Source organism: Coregonus clupeaformis, unplaced genomic scaffold (assembly GCF_020615455.1).
Source record: "Coregonus clupeaformis isolate EN_2021a unplaced genomic scaffold, ASM2061545v1 scaf0279, whole genome shotgun sequence".
Lineage (NCBI taxonomy): Eukaryota > Metazoa > Chordata > Actinopteri > Salmoniformes > Salmonidae > Coregonus > Coregonus clupeaformis.
This window is the reverse complement of record NW_025533734.1, coordinates 202460-218099: the sequence shown is the minus strand read 5'-3', so window position 1 is coordinate 218099 and position 15640 is coordinate 202460. Positions and strand designations below refer to the sequence as shown.

The 15640-nt window shown below is 42.1% G+C and overlaps 2 gene segments (V, D, J or C); both read left to right on the top strand.

Moving 5' to 3' along the window:
* Positions 1-2343: 2343 nt before the first annotated feature.
* On the top strand, positions 2344-3662 carry LOC121580049. The segment is given in 2 exon segments: positions 2344-2393; positions 3074-3662. A coding segment is annotated over 1 exon segment (243 nt).
* Positions 3663-12323: 8661 nt separating this feature from the next.
* On the top strand, positions 12324-12771 carry LOC123484340. The segment is given in 1 exon segment: positions 12324-12771. A coding segment is annotated over 1 exon segment (243 nt).
* Positions 12772-15640: the final 2869 nt, after the last annotated feature.

Below are 15640 nucleotides of genomic sequence, written 5' to 3'. Positions count from 1 at the left end.
TGATTTGAATGATGCTTTCTAAACATATTCAAAGTTGACTTCACTAACCAGTCTTCCGTGTCACTGTCTCTTGTATGACAGAACCTCAGGTTGTTTTAATGGGTTATAATCATGTTATATAATCTCAGTGAATATGGTTGAATCTTTGCTTGAAACTTACTACCTGACTGGCGGACCTTGCAGAGACTGGGATATTAACTTTGAAATAATGTGAGACATTATTTCACATAGATGGAGTCCATTCAACTTATTATCTGAAATGTTTGCCATAGCAAAAGGGAAAGAAATGTATGTAGTCTGGAACTATGGTTGTTCAGGAATGCTTTAACATAAAGGTGGATAAATTGACATTATTGTCAGCATCACTGATATATTTAGTTCAGTGTATTTTAGTTCAGTCAGTGATCCATATCACTGTCTCCTCCCCTCAGCACCTGCAGTAGGTCCCAGCTGTAGCAGTACAGTCACTGTGCAGTCTGACTGAGGGAGGTTTATGGACGACTCTGTATCACTGTGTGAACACCCAGTCACTGTTGGGGTTGTGGTGACTCTGACAGTAGTAATCTCCTGCATCTTCAGCCTGGACTCCACTGATGGTCAGAGTGAAGTCACTCCCAGATCCGCTGCCACTGAATCTAGATGGAGTCCCAGAGTTAATAGTACTTCCTTGATAAACAAGGAGTTTGGGAATGGATCCAGGTTTCTGTTGGTACCAGGCCATACAGGGCAAAGATGAACCACAGTTAGGATACACATCACTGCTGGTTTTACAGTTCAGAGAGATTGACTGTCCTGGGAGAACAGCTTTCACTGCAGGAGTCTGAGTCACAGTGATCTGTCCTCTGGATTCTGAAAAATATAATTAAAAAATTCTATGAATAAAATATTTAATATAGTAATAAATTGTTCTGAATAGAAATATTAACATTGATATACATTTCAATGGTGTAGATGTAATTCTTTTTCAACAGTAAATTCTGAAAAGTGTAACCTTGAAAGCAGAAAGCAAGTGTCCAGATGAAGATGGTGATAAAAGTCATGGTTGTTGTGGGTTCTGTTGTCATGAAGGACAGCTCTCAGTCATGAAGTGTTAAACTCACAGCGCTATAAACACTCTTAGAGCAGTGAGGCAGATGCATTATGCAAATGACTGTTTCAAATCAGTGTCAGCCTGGGGATCTGGACTAGCACCCTTTTGGTTACTAGGCCAACGCTCTAAACGCTAGCTACCTAACTTCCCTTTAATAACGTCAAACATTTTTACGCAAATAACTAATATATGCAACATTTATGTCACACCACCATTTATTTTTATTCTGATGATGATCAGATATAATGAACTGTCTGTTCACTCATGCTTGGTCTCTTATGTAAGTTCCTCTAATCAGTTAGTGAACACTTCTCTAAACTAAAGCTGGTAGGATTCCTCTGGTAGTGTTGTCTGTCCTCTGTGACTTTACCACAACTGTTAAATCTGAGATCAACATCTTTAATGAAGGAATATACAACATGGATCACTATCAGTATTGCTGCTGCTGTTGTCTTTCATATGGACAATATGGAGGAATACTAGCAACACTGGATCTAATGCTGGACTGTACCTACAGACTAGGAGAACACCTGGTACACAGAAGAAGGAAAAAATACTCATATCTGGATTGAAGATACAATACATATTTGTATTATCTAGAAACAGCTTATATGAACTGCTTGTTTTACCTGGAAGATGTTATAGTGTATTTGTGTTAAATGTGATTCTGTATGAGTGATCTTCACTGTAACAGCGGCAGCATCACAACACAGAGAGGTTTTTGTACCAGCAGTAACATAGATTGTATCACTGTGGTGGACTTTTGGTAGCGGCACCAGACTTGATGTTGGAAGTAAGTAAACAACAAAATGAACTGTTTTATTCACCTTTTGATCTTGTGTTTCAATTTCTCTATCAATTTAACCTCGATATTGAGGATTCTTTTACTTACATTTTTTAGTTGATTTCTGGACAAATATACTAGGCCTACACATACTATGACCAATTTGAATATGAACGCTATTACATCTTATCAAATTTGACCTGCATTTTTCTATGATGAGAGTGATTAGCCTACATTTTAGATTAGGTGTATGAATAAACATACTGCACCTTGTAGGAATTGTTCAATAAACAGGTTTAGCAATTTTGGGGGGAAAACTACACAAAAAACACTTTACTTCAAATGAACAAGATAAAATTATCTTTGGCAAGTATTCATACCATATTAGAGTCAATGATTTCAACCACAGTCTAAAGAAATGTAGCTTGCCCAATGGGCAGGAGGTTTTTGTACAATCAGTAATAGGGATTGTATCACAGTGGTACACTTTTGGTAGCGGCACCAGACTAGATGTTGGAAGTAAGTAACAAGCTCTCTTGATATTTCTTTCTGATTACACTTATTAAGTATGTTATTCTTAAACTCTGTCTCTATGAAAATATTGTGATTTTAGATGTTCAAAATGTTTTAATTGCTTTTGACTGACCCTTCTTTCTAATGCAATTTTATTGAATCGAAATATTTTAATTGTAGGTTTATTTATGTCTGATTTGTATGATTGCAGACTATAACTCTTAATTCTGGTATGATTACTATTTAATAGCATTGGATATAGTAGTCATTATTGTTGCATTAAGTTCATGGTAGCCTTCACTGTTAGTATGAAGACAAAGGGTCTCAGTTATGTTTGTAACATACTTCATGATCTACCATGGTTGATATGCGATTAAAACTCATCTATGCTCAGCTTTTGCAAATACTATGAATATGAGAAGGCTATTCTGACCAGATCCATTCCCAAAAAATATCTGTATGACATGTATAACTGACACCGTATGACTAGTAACTCTAGTTATTTAACCACTTTGGTTCATAAATCTGCTTTGTATCATATTACTTTTAAACAATCTAACTTTTACATTCATATTTTGAAGGCATTTACATTTCACTTTATTTTGATGTGTCCTTTGCTGAAGATAATCTCTTACTGTAACTGTACTTGATGTAGTTACTTAGTTGATGTGTTCTGTTTGTTCCAGGTAACAGTTCCCCCACCCTCACCGTCCTGCCACCCTCTAGTGAGGAGCTGTCCAGTACAACAACAGCCACACTGATGTGTCTGGCCAACAAGGGCTTCCCCTCAGACTGGACCATGAGCTGGAAAGTGGACGGGACCAGCAAGAAGCAGGAGGCCAGTCCCGGGGTCCAGGAGAAGGACGGCCTGTACAGCTGGAGCAGCACCCTGACTCTCACTGCCCAGGAGTGGACCAAGGCAGGAGAGGTGACCTGTGAAGCCCAGCAGAAATCCCAGACTTCAGTCACCAAGACCCTGAGGAGGGCTGACTGTTCTGGTTAGGACCCCTCAGTCACACACCCCTGTGGAGAGAGGATGCTGGTTCCTCTGCTTTGACTTGCTTTGTTCTAAAATCAGTCGTTCTCTGATTTAGAGATCACTCTGGTGTGGACTAACAGGGGGCTTGGCTTGAGTTCATGTGTCAATCCATTCTGTAGATTGAGATTTTGTTCGTTTTAGATTTGATGTGATCTGCTTTTATTCACTATCATGTTTGCTTTGATGCTTCGATTGTGTGATAATGGATTAAAATAAAGATTTCTTTTTGGAATGCATATTTTTGATGTTTTTATTAATAAACAGGATCATAGATACTGTATATTTGCAATATTCTGGAAAAATATGTATTCAGTAAGGCTGATTAATGATGTCTTTAAAAACGGTCAAGTCTAAAACTCACTCTAACATCATAATTGACCAGTATTTAATACTATCACAATATACTATGATATAATAGAAGAGCTGCTGCCATGGTAGTAGTTGACTGTCTTCATTCATCAGGATACTGAGTCTGTGTCAGACGTGTTTGACTTGACAGACTTTACAGTAATAAAAGAAGAACTATCAAACAGTCAACCGATATCTTGGACTCTCACGTGTGTTATAGGCTGTGATTCGAAGCTAAATATATTTAAAAAAAATACAATTATTACAAGTGGCACTAATTCAAGGTATAGCAGTGTTTCCCAAACTTGGTCCTCGGGACCCCAAGGGGTGCACGTTTAGTTTTTTACCCTAACACTACACAGCTGATTCAAATTATCAAAGCTCGATGATTAGTTTATTATTTTTTATCAACAGTGTAAAGCTAGGGCAAAAACCAAAACGTGCACCCCTTGGGGTCCCGAGGACCGAGTTTTGGAAACGCTGCTATATAGTGTAGTGACAGTCTTCTCTACCTCCAACCCCCTGGGAACAGAGTGAACATCTGGTGACAGTGCTGCTCTATTCTGGGACAAGCAGAACCACCCAGCCCTGTCTATGCAAATCTCAGTTTCACTCCCACAGATACCAGTCTAGTAGTTGAACAGTTTCACTGCCTGTAATATCCTGGACTGGGCCAGATGTGAGGGAGTGGACTGGTCTTAACCTCTATGGTGGATTCAGGGAGGGACTCATAACAGATATGCCACCATGTAATTAATTACAGATAAAATGGATATTATACTTTACATAGATAGTGTATGTAGTGTACATGTGTCTCATGTTTGAATCCAGCATCATGTCTCATTCACAGATCTAACAGTCAGTAACCTGCTCATGAAAACAGTTAATATAACGGTAGAATATCACAATTTAAATCAGACATTTGGTTGAGGTCCATTTTGGGACTTGTTTTGGGGGGCTGAAGTGATTGTAACTTTGAAGTAATGTTGAGGTCAGAACACCTTTTGTTTTACATCTGTAGATCTTGCTTTACATATTGACAGGTAATATAAAATAAAACGCCATTTAGCAGACGCTTTTATCCAAAGCGACTTACAGTCATGCGTGCATACATTTTTGTGTATGGGTGGTCCCAGGGATCGAACCCACTACCTTGACGTTACAAGCGCCGTGCTCTACCAGCTGAAATACAGAGGACCAGTGTTTCAAAACTTCAAATAAATGTTATACACACTTAAAGGCCATGACAAATATAACAGGTTAAAACCATGATGATGATGTTAATGATGATGATGATGGTCATGTGAACTGAATGATTGCTTTCTAACCATATTGTCACATGACACAGTTGACCTCATCTAGTGTTCCATGTCACTGTCTCTTCCCCCCCAGCACCTGCAGTAGGTCCCAGCTGTAGCAGTACAGTCACTGTGCAGTCTGACTGAGGGAGGTTTATGTACGACTCTGTATCACTGTGTGAACACCCAGACACTGTTGGGGTAGTGTAAACTCTGACAGTAGTAATCTCCTGCATCTTCAGCCTGGACTCATTTACATTTACATTTACGTCATTTAGCAGACGCTCTTATCCAGAGCGACTTACAAATTGGTGCATTCACCTTATAGCCAGTGGGATAACCACTTTACAATATGTTTTTTTTATTTCTTTGGCGTGGGGTAAGGGGGGTAGAATGATTACTTTATCCTATCCCAGGTATTCCTTAAAGAGGTGGGGTTTCAAGTGTCTCCGGAAGGTGGTGAGTGACTCCGCTGTCCTGGCGTCGTGAGGGAGCTTGATCCACCATTGGGGTGCCAGAGCAGCGAACAGTTTTGACTGGGCTGAGCGGGAACTGTGCTTCCGCAGAGGTAGGGGGGCCAGCAGGCCAGAGGTGGATGAACGCAATGCCCTCGTTTGGGTGTAGGGAGTGTAAGGCAGGGTCGTACTCTCCGAATGTTGTAGAGCATGAAACTACAGGATCGGGTCACCACCTTGATGTTAGCGGAGAACGACAGGGTGTTGTCCAGGGTCATGCCAAGGCTCTTTGCACTCTGGGAGGAGGACACAACGGAGTTGTCAACAGTGATGGCGAGATCATGGAACGGGCAGTCCTTCCCCGGGAGGAAGAGCAGCTCAGTCTTGCCGAGGTTCAGCTTGAGGTGGTGATCCGTCATCCACACTGATATGTCTGCCAGACGCAGAGATGCGATTCACCACCTGGTTATCAGAAGGGGGAAAGGAGAAGATTAGTTGTGTGTCATCTGCGTAGCAATGATAGGAGAGGCCATGTGAGGATATGACAGAGCCAAGTGACTTGGTGATTAGCGAGAATAGGAGAGGGCCTAGAACTGAGCCCTGGGGGACACCAGTGGTGAGAGCACGTGGTGCGGAGACAGATTCTCGCCACGCCCCTTGGTAGGAGCGACCTGTCAGGTAGGACGCAATCCAAGAGTGAGCCGCGCCGGAGATGCCCAACTCGGAGAGGGTGGAGAGGGGGATCTGATGGTTCACAGTATCAAAGGCAACAGACAGGTCTAGAAGGACAAGAGCAGAGGAGAGACAGTTAGCTTTAGCAGTGTGGAGAGCCTCCGTGACATAGAGAAGAGCAGTCTCAGTTGAATGACCAGTTTTGAAACCTGACTGGTTTGGATCAAGAAGGTCATTCTGAGAGAGATAGCAAGAGAGTTGGCTAAAGACGGCACGCTCAAGAGTTTTGGAGAGAAAAGAAAGAAGGGATACTGGTCTGTAGTTGTTGACATCGGAGGGATCGAGTGTAGGTTTTTTGAGAAGGGGTGCAACTCTCGCTCTCTTGAAGACGGAAGGGACATAGCCAACGGTCAAGGATGAGTTGATGAGCGAGGTGAGGTAAGGGAGAAGGTCTCCGGAAATGGTCTGGAGAAGAGAGGAGGGGATAGGGTCAAGCGGGCAGGTTGTTGGGCGGCCGGCCATCACAAGTCGCAAGATTTCATCTGGAGAGAGAGGGGAGAAAGAAGTCAAAGCATAGGGTAGGGTAGTGTGAGCAAGACCAGCAGTGTCATTTGACTTAACAAACGAGGATCAGATGTCGTCAACCTTCTTTTCAAAATGGTTGACGAAGTCATCCACAGAGAGGGAGGAGGGGGGAGGGGGAGGAGAAGGTGGCAAAGAGCTTCCTAGGGTTGGAGGCAGATGCTTGGAATTTAGAGTGGTAGAAAGTGGCTTTAGCAGCAGAAACAGAGGAAGAAAATGTAGAGAGGAGGGAGTGAAAAGATGCCAGGTCCACAGGGAGTCTAGTTTTCCTCCATTTCCGCTCGGCTGCCCGGAGCCCTGTTCTGTGAGCTCGCAATGAGTCGTCAAGCCACGGAGCAGGAGGGGAGGACCGAGCCAGCCGGGAGGATAGGGGACATAGAGAGTCAAAGGATGCAGAAAGGGAGGAGAGGAGGGTTGAGGAGGCAGAATCAGGAGATTGGAAGGAGAAGGATTGAGCAGAGGGAAGAGATGATAGGATGGAAGAGGAGAGAGTAGCGGGAGAGAGAGAGCGAAGGTTGCGACGGCGCATTACCATCTGAGTAGGGGCAGAGTGAGTAGTGTTGGAGGAGAGCGAGAGAGAAAAGGATACAAAGTAGTGGTCGGAGACATGGAGGGGAGTTGCAGTGAGATTAGTAGAAGAACAGTATCTAGTAAAGATGAGGTCAAGCGTATTTCCTGCCTTGTGAGTAGGGGGGGGCGGTGAGAGGGTGAGGTCAAAAGAGGAGAGGAGTGGAATGAAGGAGGCAGAGAGAAATGAGTCAAAGGTAGACGTAGGGAGGTTAAAGTCACCCAGAACTGTGAGGGGTGAGCCATCCTCAGGAAAGGAACTTATCAAGGTGTCAAGCTCATTGATGAACTCTCCAAGGGAACCTGGAGGGTGATACATTATAAGGATGTTAAGCTTGAATGGGCTAGTGACTGTGACAGCATGGAATTCAAATGAGGAGATAGACAGATGGGTCAGGGGAAAAAGATAGAATGTCCACTTGGGAGAGATGAGGATTCCTGTGCCACCACCCCGCTGACCAGATGCTCTCGGGGTATGCGAAAACACATGGTCAGACGAGGAGAGAGCAGTAGGAGTAGCAGTGTTTTCAGTGGTAATCCATGTTTCCGTCAGCGCCAAGAAGTCGAGGGACTGGAGATGAACTCTGCCTTGTTGGCCGCAGAACGGCAGTTCCAGAGGCTGCCGGAGACCGGGAACTCCACGTGGGTCGTGCGTGCAGGGACCACCAGGTTAGAGTGGTAGCAGCCACGCGGTGTGAGGCGTTTGTATAGCCTGTGCGGAGAGGAGAGAACAGGGATAGACAGATGCATAGTTGACAGGCATGAAATGAACTAAACATCTGGGAAAGCGAGAGAGCGGGGCCTCCCTCACTTACGTTTCACTGAAACACCCAAATATAACTCTCCCAACTTCCACCTCAGAAACTATAATTGTTGTAAACTACAGCGGTTCAATGTTTTCTAGGAATAGACTAACTTAGTTTGGACTCCACTGATGGTCAGAGTGAAGTCACTCCCAGATCCACTGCCACTGAATCTAGATGGACTCCCAGACTGAATGGTTGTAGCCAAGTATATTAGGAGTTTAGGAGCTCCTCCAGGTTTCTGTTGGTACCAGGCCAACCACTGTCCATTGCTGTCACAGTCAAATATTTTACCTTGAATCCAGAGGGCAAATATCCAGATAAAGATGGTGATAAAAGTCATGGTTGTTGTGGAGTCTCTTGTCATGAAGGACAGCTCTCAGTCATGAAGTGATAAACTCACAGGGCTATAAACACTCCCAGACCACTGAAGCATGTGCTGTCTATGCAAAGTGTCCTCTCTATGAAAATGACCGTCTTGGAGCAAGGCAGGTAATGTATGCCTCATTTGGTAATGTATGGGATATACACTGAGTGTACAAGACATTAGGAACGCCTTCCTAATATTGAGTTCCACCCCCTTTTGCCCTCAGAGCAGACTCAATTTGTCAGGTCATGGACTCTATAAGGTGTCGAAAGTGTTCCTTCCACAGGGATGCTGGCCCATGTTGACTCCAATGCCTCCCACAGTTGTGTCAATTTGGCTGGTAGTGGATCTCTACTCCGAATTGCTCGTTCCATCTCATCCCACAGATGCTAATTTTATTGAGATCTGGTGACTGGGCAGGCCACTACAGTAAGCTGAATTCACTGTCATGTTCATGGAACTATTCCTGGACAATCCTAGCCTTGTGGCATGGGGCATTATACTGATGAAAAAATCAATTTGCAGATAGATACACTTTTGCCATGAATGGATGCACCTGATTGGCAATTTAAATGTTGCTCCACTTTTATCAAGGGGCCCAATGTGTGCCATTAAAACACAGCCCACACCATTACATCACTAACGTTGACACACAGCTTTTTGGATGCATGTACTCATGTGGTTTTGTCCATACCCTAGTCCTCCCATCAGCGTGAAACAGCAGGAACAGGGATTCATCAGATCAAGCAATATTTTTCCAATTCTCCAGTGTCCAGTGTTTTCGTTCCGTAACCCACTGCAAACTCAGTTTCTTTTTTTTTGCTGAAAGAAGTGGAATTTTGTAAGGATGTCGGCTGCCATACCCCATTCGTGTCAAGGTACGATGAGTTGTGCATTATTTTATGGTTCTTTGGTCACCAATGTTGTACTAGTCTGTCAGTTGACTAACTGTAGCCCGTCTGTTGCTCTGCACAATTCATGTCAGGCTCCTTTGTCCTCTTTCATCAATGACCCGTTTTCGACCACTGGCCTGCCGTTGGCTGAATATCCTTTGGGTGGTTGACCATTCTTGATACACACAGGAAACTGTTGACTGTGAAAAACCCAGCAGCGTTGCAGGTCTTGACACACAAACCGGTGCGCCTGGCACCTACTACCATACCCTGTTAAAAGGAACTTCAATATTTTGTCTTGCCCATTCACTCTCTGAATGGCACACATACACAATCCATGTCTTAATTGTCTCAAGGCTTAACAATTATTCTATAACCTGTCTCCTCCCCTTCATCTACACTGATTGAAGTGGATTTATCAAGTGACATCAATAAGCGATCATAGCTTTCACCTGGATTCACCTGGTCAGTCTGTCATGGAATGTTCCTAATGTTTTGTGCACTCAGTGTATATCATCCATTTTGTGACTGTTTTCATTTTGAGGTGTTGGTCGGTCAAATAATAAAGGGAACCTATGATACTCTAGACCAGGGTTCTTCAATTCCCGAAACACTTCTGTTTTTTATTTCTACCTGGTAGTTAATTGCACTCACCTGGTGTCCAAGGTCTGAATTAGCCCCTGATTAGGAGGAGAGGATGAAAAACAGAGGTGTTGAAGAACCCTGCTCTAGACTGTAGTCCTCAACACTATCACTGTTCTAGTCCCTAACACTATCACTGGTATAGTCCTCAACACTATCACTGGTCTAGTCCTCAACACTATCACTGTTCTAGTCCCTAACACTATCACTGGTATAGTCCTCAACACTATCACTGGTCTAGTCCTCAGTACTATCACTGGTCTAGTCCTGAACACTATCACCGGTCTAGTCCTCCCCCTCAGCACCTGCAGCTAAGACTGTCTGAGAGTGGTCTGAGTGGGGAGGGGAAAACGGAAAACTAGCTGTTATTGGCAGAGAGATTTGGAACTCTCTTTGTTATTGGTCTATTAACTAATTTGCCACATGGTAATGTCACCATGGAAAGCCGAACCTCTCTCAAATGCAAACCTGCTTATTAGAAGGTCCTATACATCATATGTAGTTCCTCATATTTTCAACGAGGAACTATCAGGAAATAACACTGATCCATTTTTTCACACCTTTACAGTGTTAGTTTCATCAGCTGTTGTACAATATTATATAAAACACAAGAAAAACTGAATTTTGACTGCACAGAACCTTTAATGGATCACTGCTGGTTTTACAGCAGTGGAGAGTAACTGCAGTATGTGACCTGAAAGGACAGCTTTCACTGCAGGATCTGAGTCACAGTGATCTGCCCTCGGGATACTGAGAAATGAATAACACATTGTCAAGATCAGATTCCATTTAAGATCAGTTTTCTAGAACATAATATGCTTTAGAATTCAACAGCAACTTTAACTTGAAAGCAAATGACAAGCATCAAGATGAAGGGGTCTATTCAATCCGTATTGCTGAAGTTCAGTGTTACAGCGTGATTGGAATTTAAAGGCAATGTTCCTGTGTTAGCGGAGACTGCATTCACAGTAAACGCTGCATATGGGGAGGCAGGTAGCCTAGCGGTTAAGAGGTCGCTAGTTCGAATCCCTGAGCCGACTAGGTCAAAAATCTGTCGATGTGCCCTTGAGTAAGGCCCTTATTGCGCCTGTAAGTCCCTCTGGATAAGAGCATCTGCTAAGTGAAGTAAATGTAATATGTCAGCTCAATCAAAAATTATCTTGACATTTCTATCCGGCAATCTGTAACACTTCAACGATACACCTTTTATTTCAGATGAAGGGCTCTATTCAATCCGTATTGCTGAAGTTCAGCGCTAAAGCCCAATTGAAATTTAAAGGCTTCAGCGATACAGATTGAATACAGCCCTAACTGTCACTTCACTCATGCTTGGACTCTTATGAAAGCTTCTCAAATCAGTTACTGAACATTTCTCTAAAATGTTTGGGTTTGTTTTATACCTTTCTATTTTATAATAAAACTATAATGTTTTTCATTTAATCAAAAAACTATTTCAAATGAAGAATATAACATTATATTTGGCCAGTATTCATATGTGCTCATGATTTAAACCACAGTCTAAAACATTTTATTATTCAGCTTGCCCAATGGTCAGGAGGTTTTTGTACCAGCAGTTATAGGGGTTGTATCACTGTGGTACACTTTTGGTAGTGGCACCAGACTAGATGTTGGAAGTAAGTTTCTTGATGTTTGTCTGATTCCATTTTATTCTTAAACTCTTTAATCTCTATTAAAACATTTAGATTTGAGATACTTTACTTTCCAAAAATATTGTTATATATTGATTTTGAAAGAGCCTTATTTAACAGTTTATTTAATCAAAATGTTAAATTGCGGGCATTTTTTTGTATGTTTGATTTGTTTGATTGCAGACTATATAACTCTTATTCTGGTATGATAACTATAATATTTGTTATTGTAGTCATCAGTTTATTGTGTTCATGATAGCCAGAAAGGGTCTCTGTTATTTGTATCCAACCTCTTGGATTCTGCAAAATACTACAAATATGAGTATTCTGATGAGAAACGATCCTAATTTTTTTTTTATGTATGACAAAGTAATGCTAAAGTTAAACACGTCATACTTGTATGCTTTCTGCTTGTATACTTTATACTTGTAATCTGCTTTCCTATCATACTAATGTTTGTGTTTTCATCACGTCTTTTAGCAATCTAATCTAAGTTTTAGAAGTCATTTCCAAAGTACTTTGTTTTGATGTAGTTGATGTGTTGTGTTTCTTCCAGGTAACAGTTCCCAAACCCGTCCTTCCCCCCTCTAGTGAGGAGCTGTCCAGTAAGTCAATAGCCACGCTGATGTGTCTGGCCAACAAGGGCTTCCCCTCAGACTGGACCATGAGCTGGAAAGTGGACGGGACCAGCAAGAAGCAGGAGGCCAGTCCCGGGGTCCTGGAGAAGGACGGCCTGTACAGCTGGAGCAGCACACTGACTCTCACTGCCCAGGAGTGGACCAAGGCAGGAGAGGTGACCTGTGAATTCCAGCAGAAATCCCAGACTCCAGTCACAAAGACCCTGAGGAGGGCTGACTGTTCTGGGTAGGACCCCTCAGTCACACACCCCTGTGGAGAGAGGATGCTGGTTCCTCTGCTTTGACTAGCTTTGTTCTAAAATCAGTAATTCTCTGATTTAGAGATCACCCTGGTGTAGACTAACAGGGGGCTTGGCTTGGGTTCATGTGTCAATCCATTCTGTAGATTGAGATTGTGTTAGTTTTAGATTTGATGTGATCTGCTTTTATTCACTATCATGTTTGTGTTGATGCTTCGATTGTGTGATAATGGATTAAAATAAATATTTCTTTTTGAAATGCATATTTTTGTTGTTTCTATTAATAAACAGTATCTTAGATACTGTATATTTGTAATATTCTGGAAAAATATGTATTCAGTAATGCTGATTAATGGTGTCTTTAAAAACTGTCAAGTCTAAAACTCACTCTAACATCATAATGGACCAGTATTTAATGCTATCACAATATATTATGATATAATAGAAGAGGTTCTGCCATGGTAGTAGTTGACTGTCTTCATTCATCAGGATACTGAGTCTGTGTCAGACCTGTTTGACTTGACAGACTTTACAGTAATAAAAGAAGAACTATCAAACAGTCAACCGATATCTTGGACTCTCACGTGTGTTATAGGCTTTGATTTGAAGCAAAAAAAAATACAATAAAAATACAAATATTACAAGTGGCACTAATTCAAGATTTAGCAGCGTTTCCCATACTCGGTCCTCAAGGGGTGCACATTTAGTTTTTTGTCCTAACACTACACAGCTGATTCAAATTATCATATCTTGATGATTAGTTGATTATTTGAATCAGGTTTGTAGTGCTAGAGCAAAAACCAAAACTTGCAACCCTTCGGGTCCAGAGGACCGAGTTTGGAAAACGCTGCTATATTTACATTTTAGTCATTTAGCAGACGCTCTTATCCAGAGCGACTTACAGTTAGTGCATACATTATTTTATCGAACCCACAACCCTGGCGTTGCAAACGCCATGCTCTACCAACTGAGCTATATCCCCTGCCGGCCATTCCCTCCCCTACCCTGGACGACGCTGGGCCAATTGTGCGCGCCACCCCATGGGTCTCCCGGTCGCAGACGGCTACGACAGAGCCTGGATTCGAACCAGGATCTCTAGTGGCACAGCTAGCACTGCGATGCAGTGCCTTAAACCACTGCACCACTCGGGAGTATAGTGTAGTGATAGTCTTCTCTACCTCCAACACCCTGGGGACAGAGCGAATATCTGGTGACAGTGCTGCTCTATTCTGGGACAAGCAGAACCACCCAGCCCTGTCTATGTAAATCTCAGTTTCACTCCCACAGCTACCAGTCTAGTAGTTGAACAGTTTCATTACCTGTAATACCCTGGACTGGGTCAGATGTGAGGGAGTGGACTGGGTTTACTGTAACCTCTATAGTGGATTCAGGGAGGGGGACGTTCTTACAATGAATAAACCACCATTTAATAGATGACATAAAATATGGGTATTACTAAATATAGGCATTGACAGTTACTGACATCACATTCTAATTCCTAATTATATGGTTACGGATATGTGTGTAATGTCTGAGCTCAAAATCTTTTTCCTGAAAGCAGAGGGCAAGTGTCCAGATGAGGATGGTGATAAAAGTCATGTTTTTGTGGGTTCTGTTGTCATGAAGGACAGCTCTCAGTCATGAAGCATTCAACTCACAGGGCTATAAACACTCCCAGACCTCTGAAGCATGTGCTGGCAATGCAAAGTGTACTCGCTACGCAAACAGACTTTCATGGTCCCACAGAGAAACTGTAGTTGAAGAGATCTTCTTCTTTGGTATAATGTTGTTCGTAACAATTATGTGTATTCCGCCACCTACTGTACAGATGGATAATAAGGAACCAAAAAGGAAAAAAATGTGGGGTAAAAAATAAATAAATAAATATATTTTCTAACTATCAGCCAAAGCACAGAGAGAGAATCTAGCCACATATTTTAATTCATGGGCAATAAAAATAAAACAGCAGGAAAAAAAACGTAGGTGCTATTTTAGATTTTGAACTAAATTTCGTACCAAACATTAAGAATGTGAGCAAAATAGCTTTTTACCACCTGAGGAACATTGCCAAGGTGAGGCTGTTTCTCTCTCAGGCTGATACAGAGCAGGCTTGACTACTGTAATGTTCTCCTGTCTGGCCTACCCAGGAAAGCCATTTGTCAACTGCAAAACACACAGAATGCTGCAGCACGGGTACTGACCAAGACCAGACGGAAAGCAGACATTACAACGGTTTTAAGGTCTCTGCACTGGCTCCCTGTGAGTTTTAGAATATATTTTAAGATTGGTTTTTAAATCAATCCACGATTGTGCACCCCACTACATGTCAGACATGCTTTTAAGTTATGTTCCCAGTATGTCCCTCAGGTTCTCTGGCAATGGCCTTTTAACTATCCCAAAGCCTAGGACCAAGAGGCATGGAGAGGCAGCCTTTAGTTATTATGCCCACAGCCTCTGGAATAGCCTGCCAGAGAACCTGAGGGGGGCCGAAACTGTGGACATGTTTAAAAGAGGTCTTAAAACACATATTTTAGCTTTGCTTTTCTTTCGGTTCTTTTTAGATGTTCAGTTTGTGTCATTATTATTTTTTTTTATATTATGTTTGTTGAGTAGTAAATATTTCAGCTTTTATTTTCATTGTTTTTTATTCGTTTCTTCCTGTAAAGCACTTTTTGTTGCATTCCAAGTCTGAAATGTGCTGCATAAATAAAGCTTGATTTGATTTGATTATACTAGTACTTCAGTAATATCAGTCCCTATTGTATTATACTAGCACTTCAGTACTATCAGTCCCTATTGTATTATACTAGTACTTCAGTACTATCAGGGTGGTACTGAGAGTGCTCTGTGTGTGAAGGTTCTCACTCTTGTGTGAAGGAGGTTTTTGTACGGAGACTTCACCAGAATGAATCACTGTGGAGGACTTTTGGAAGTGGCACAAGACTGGTGCTAAAAAGCACGTCCATTGATGTCTTTCTTCTCTGATTAAAGTAAATGTAATCATGATATTGAACAACACTTTGAGACTTTTAGGCTGTATCTTTTTAGAGATTTCCGTGGA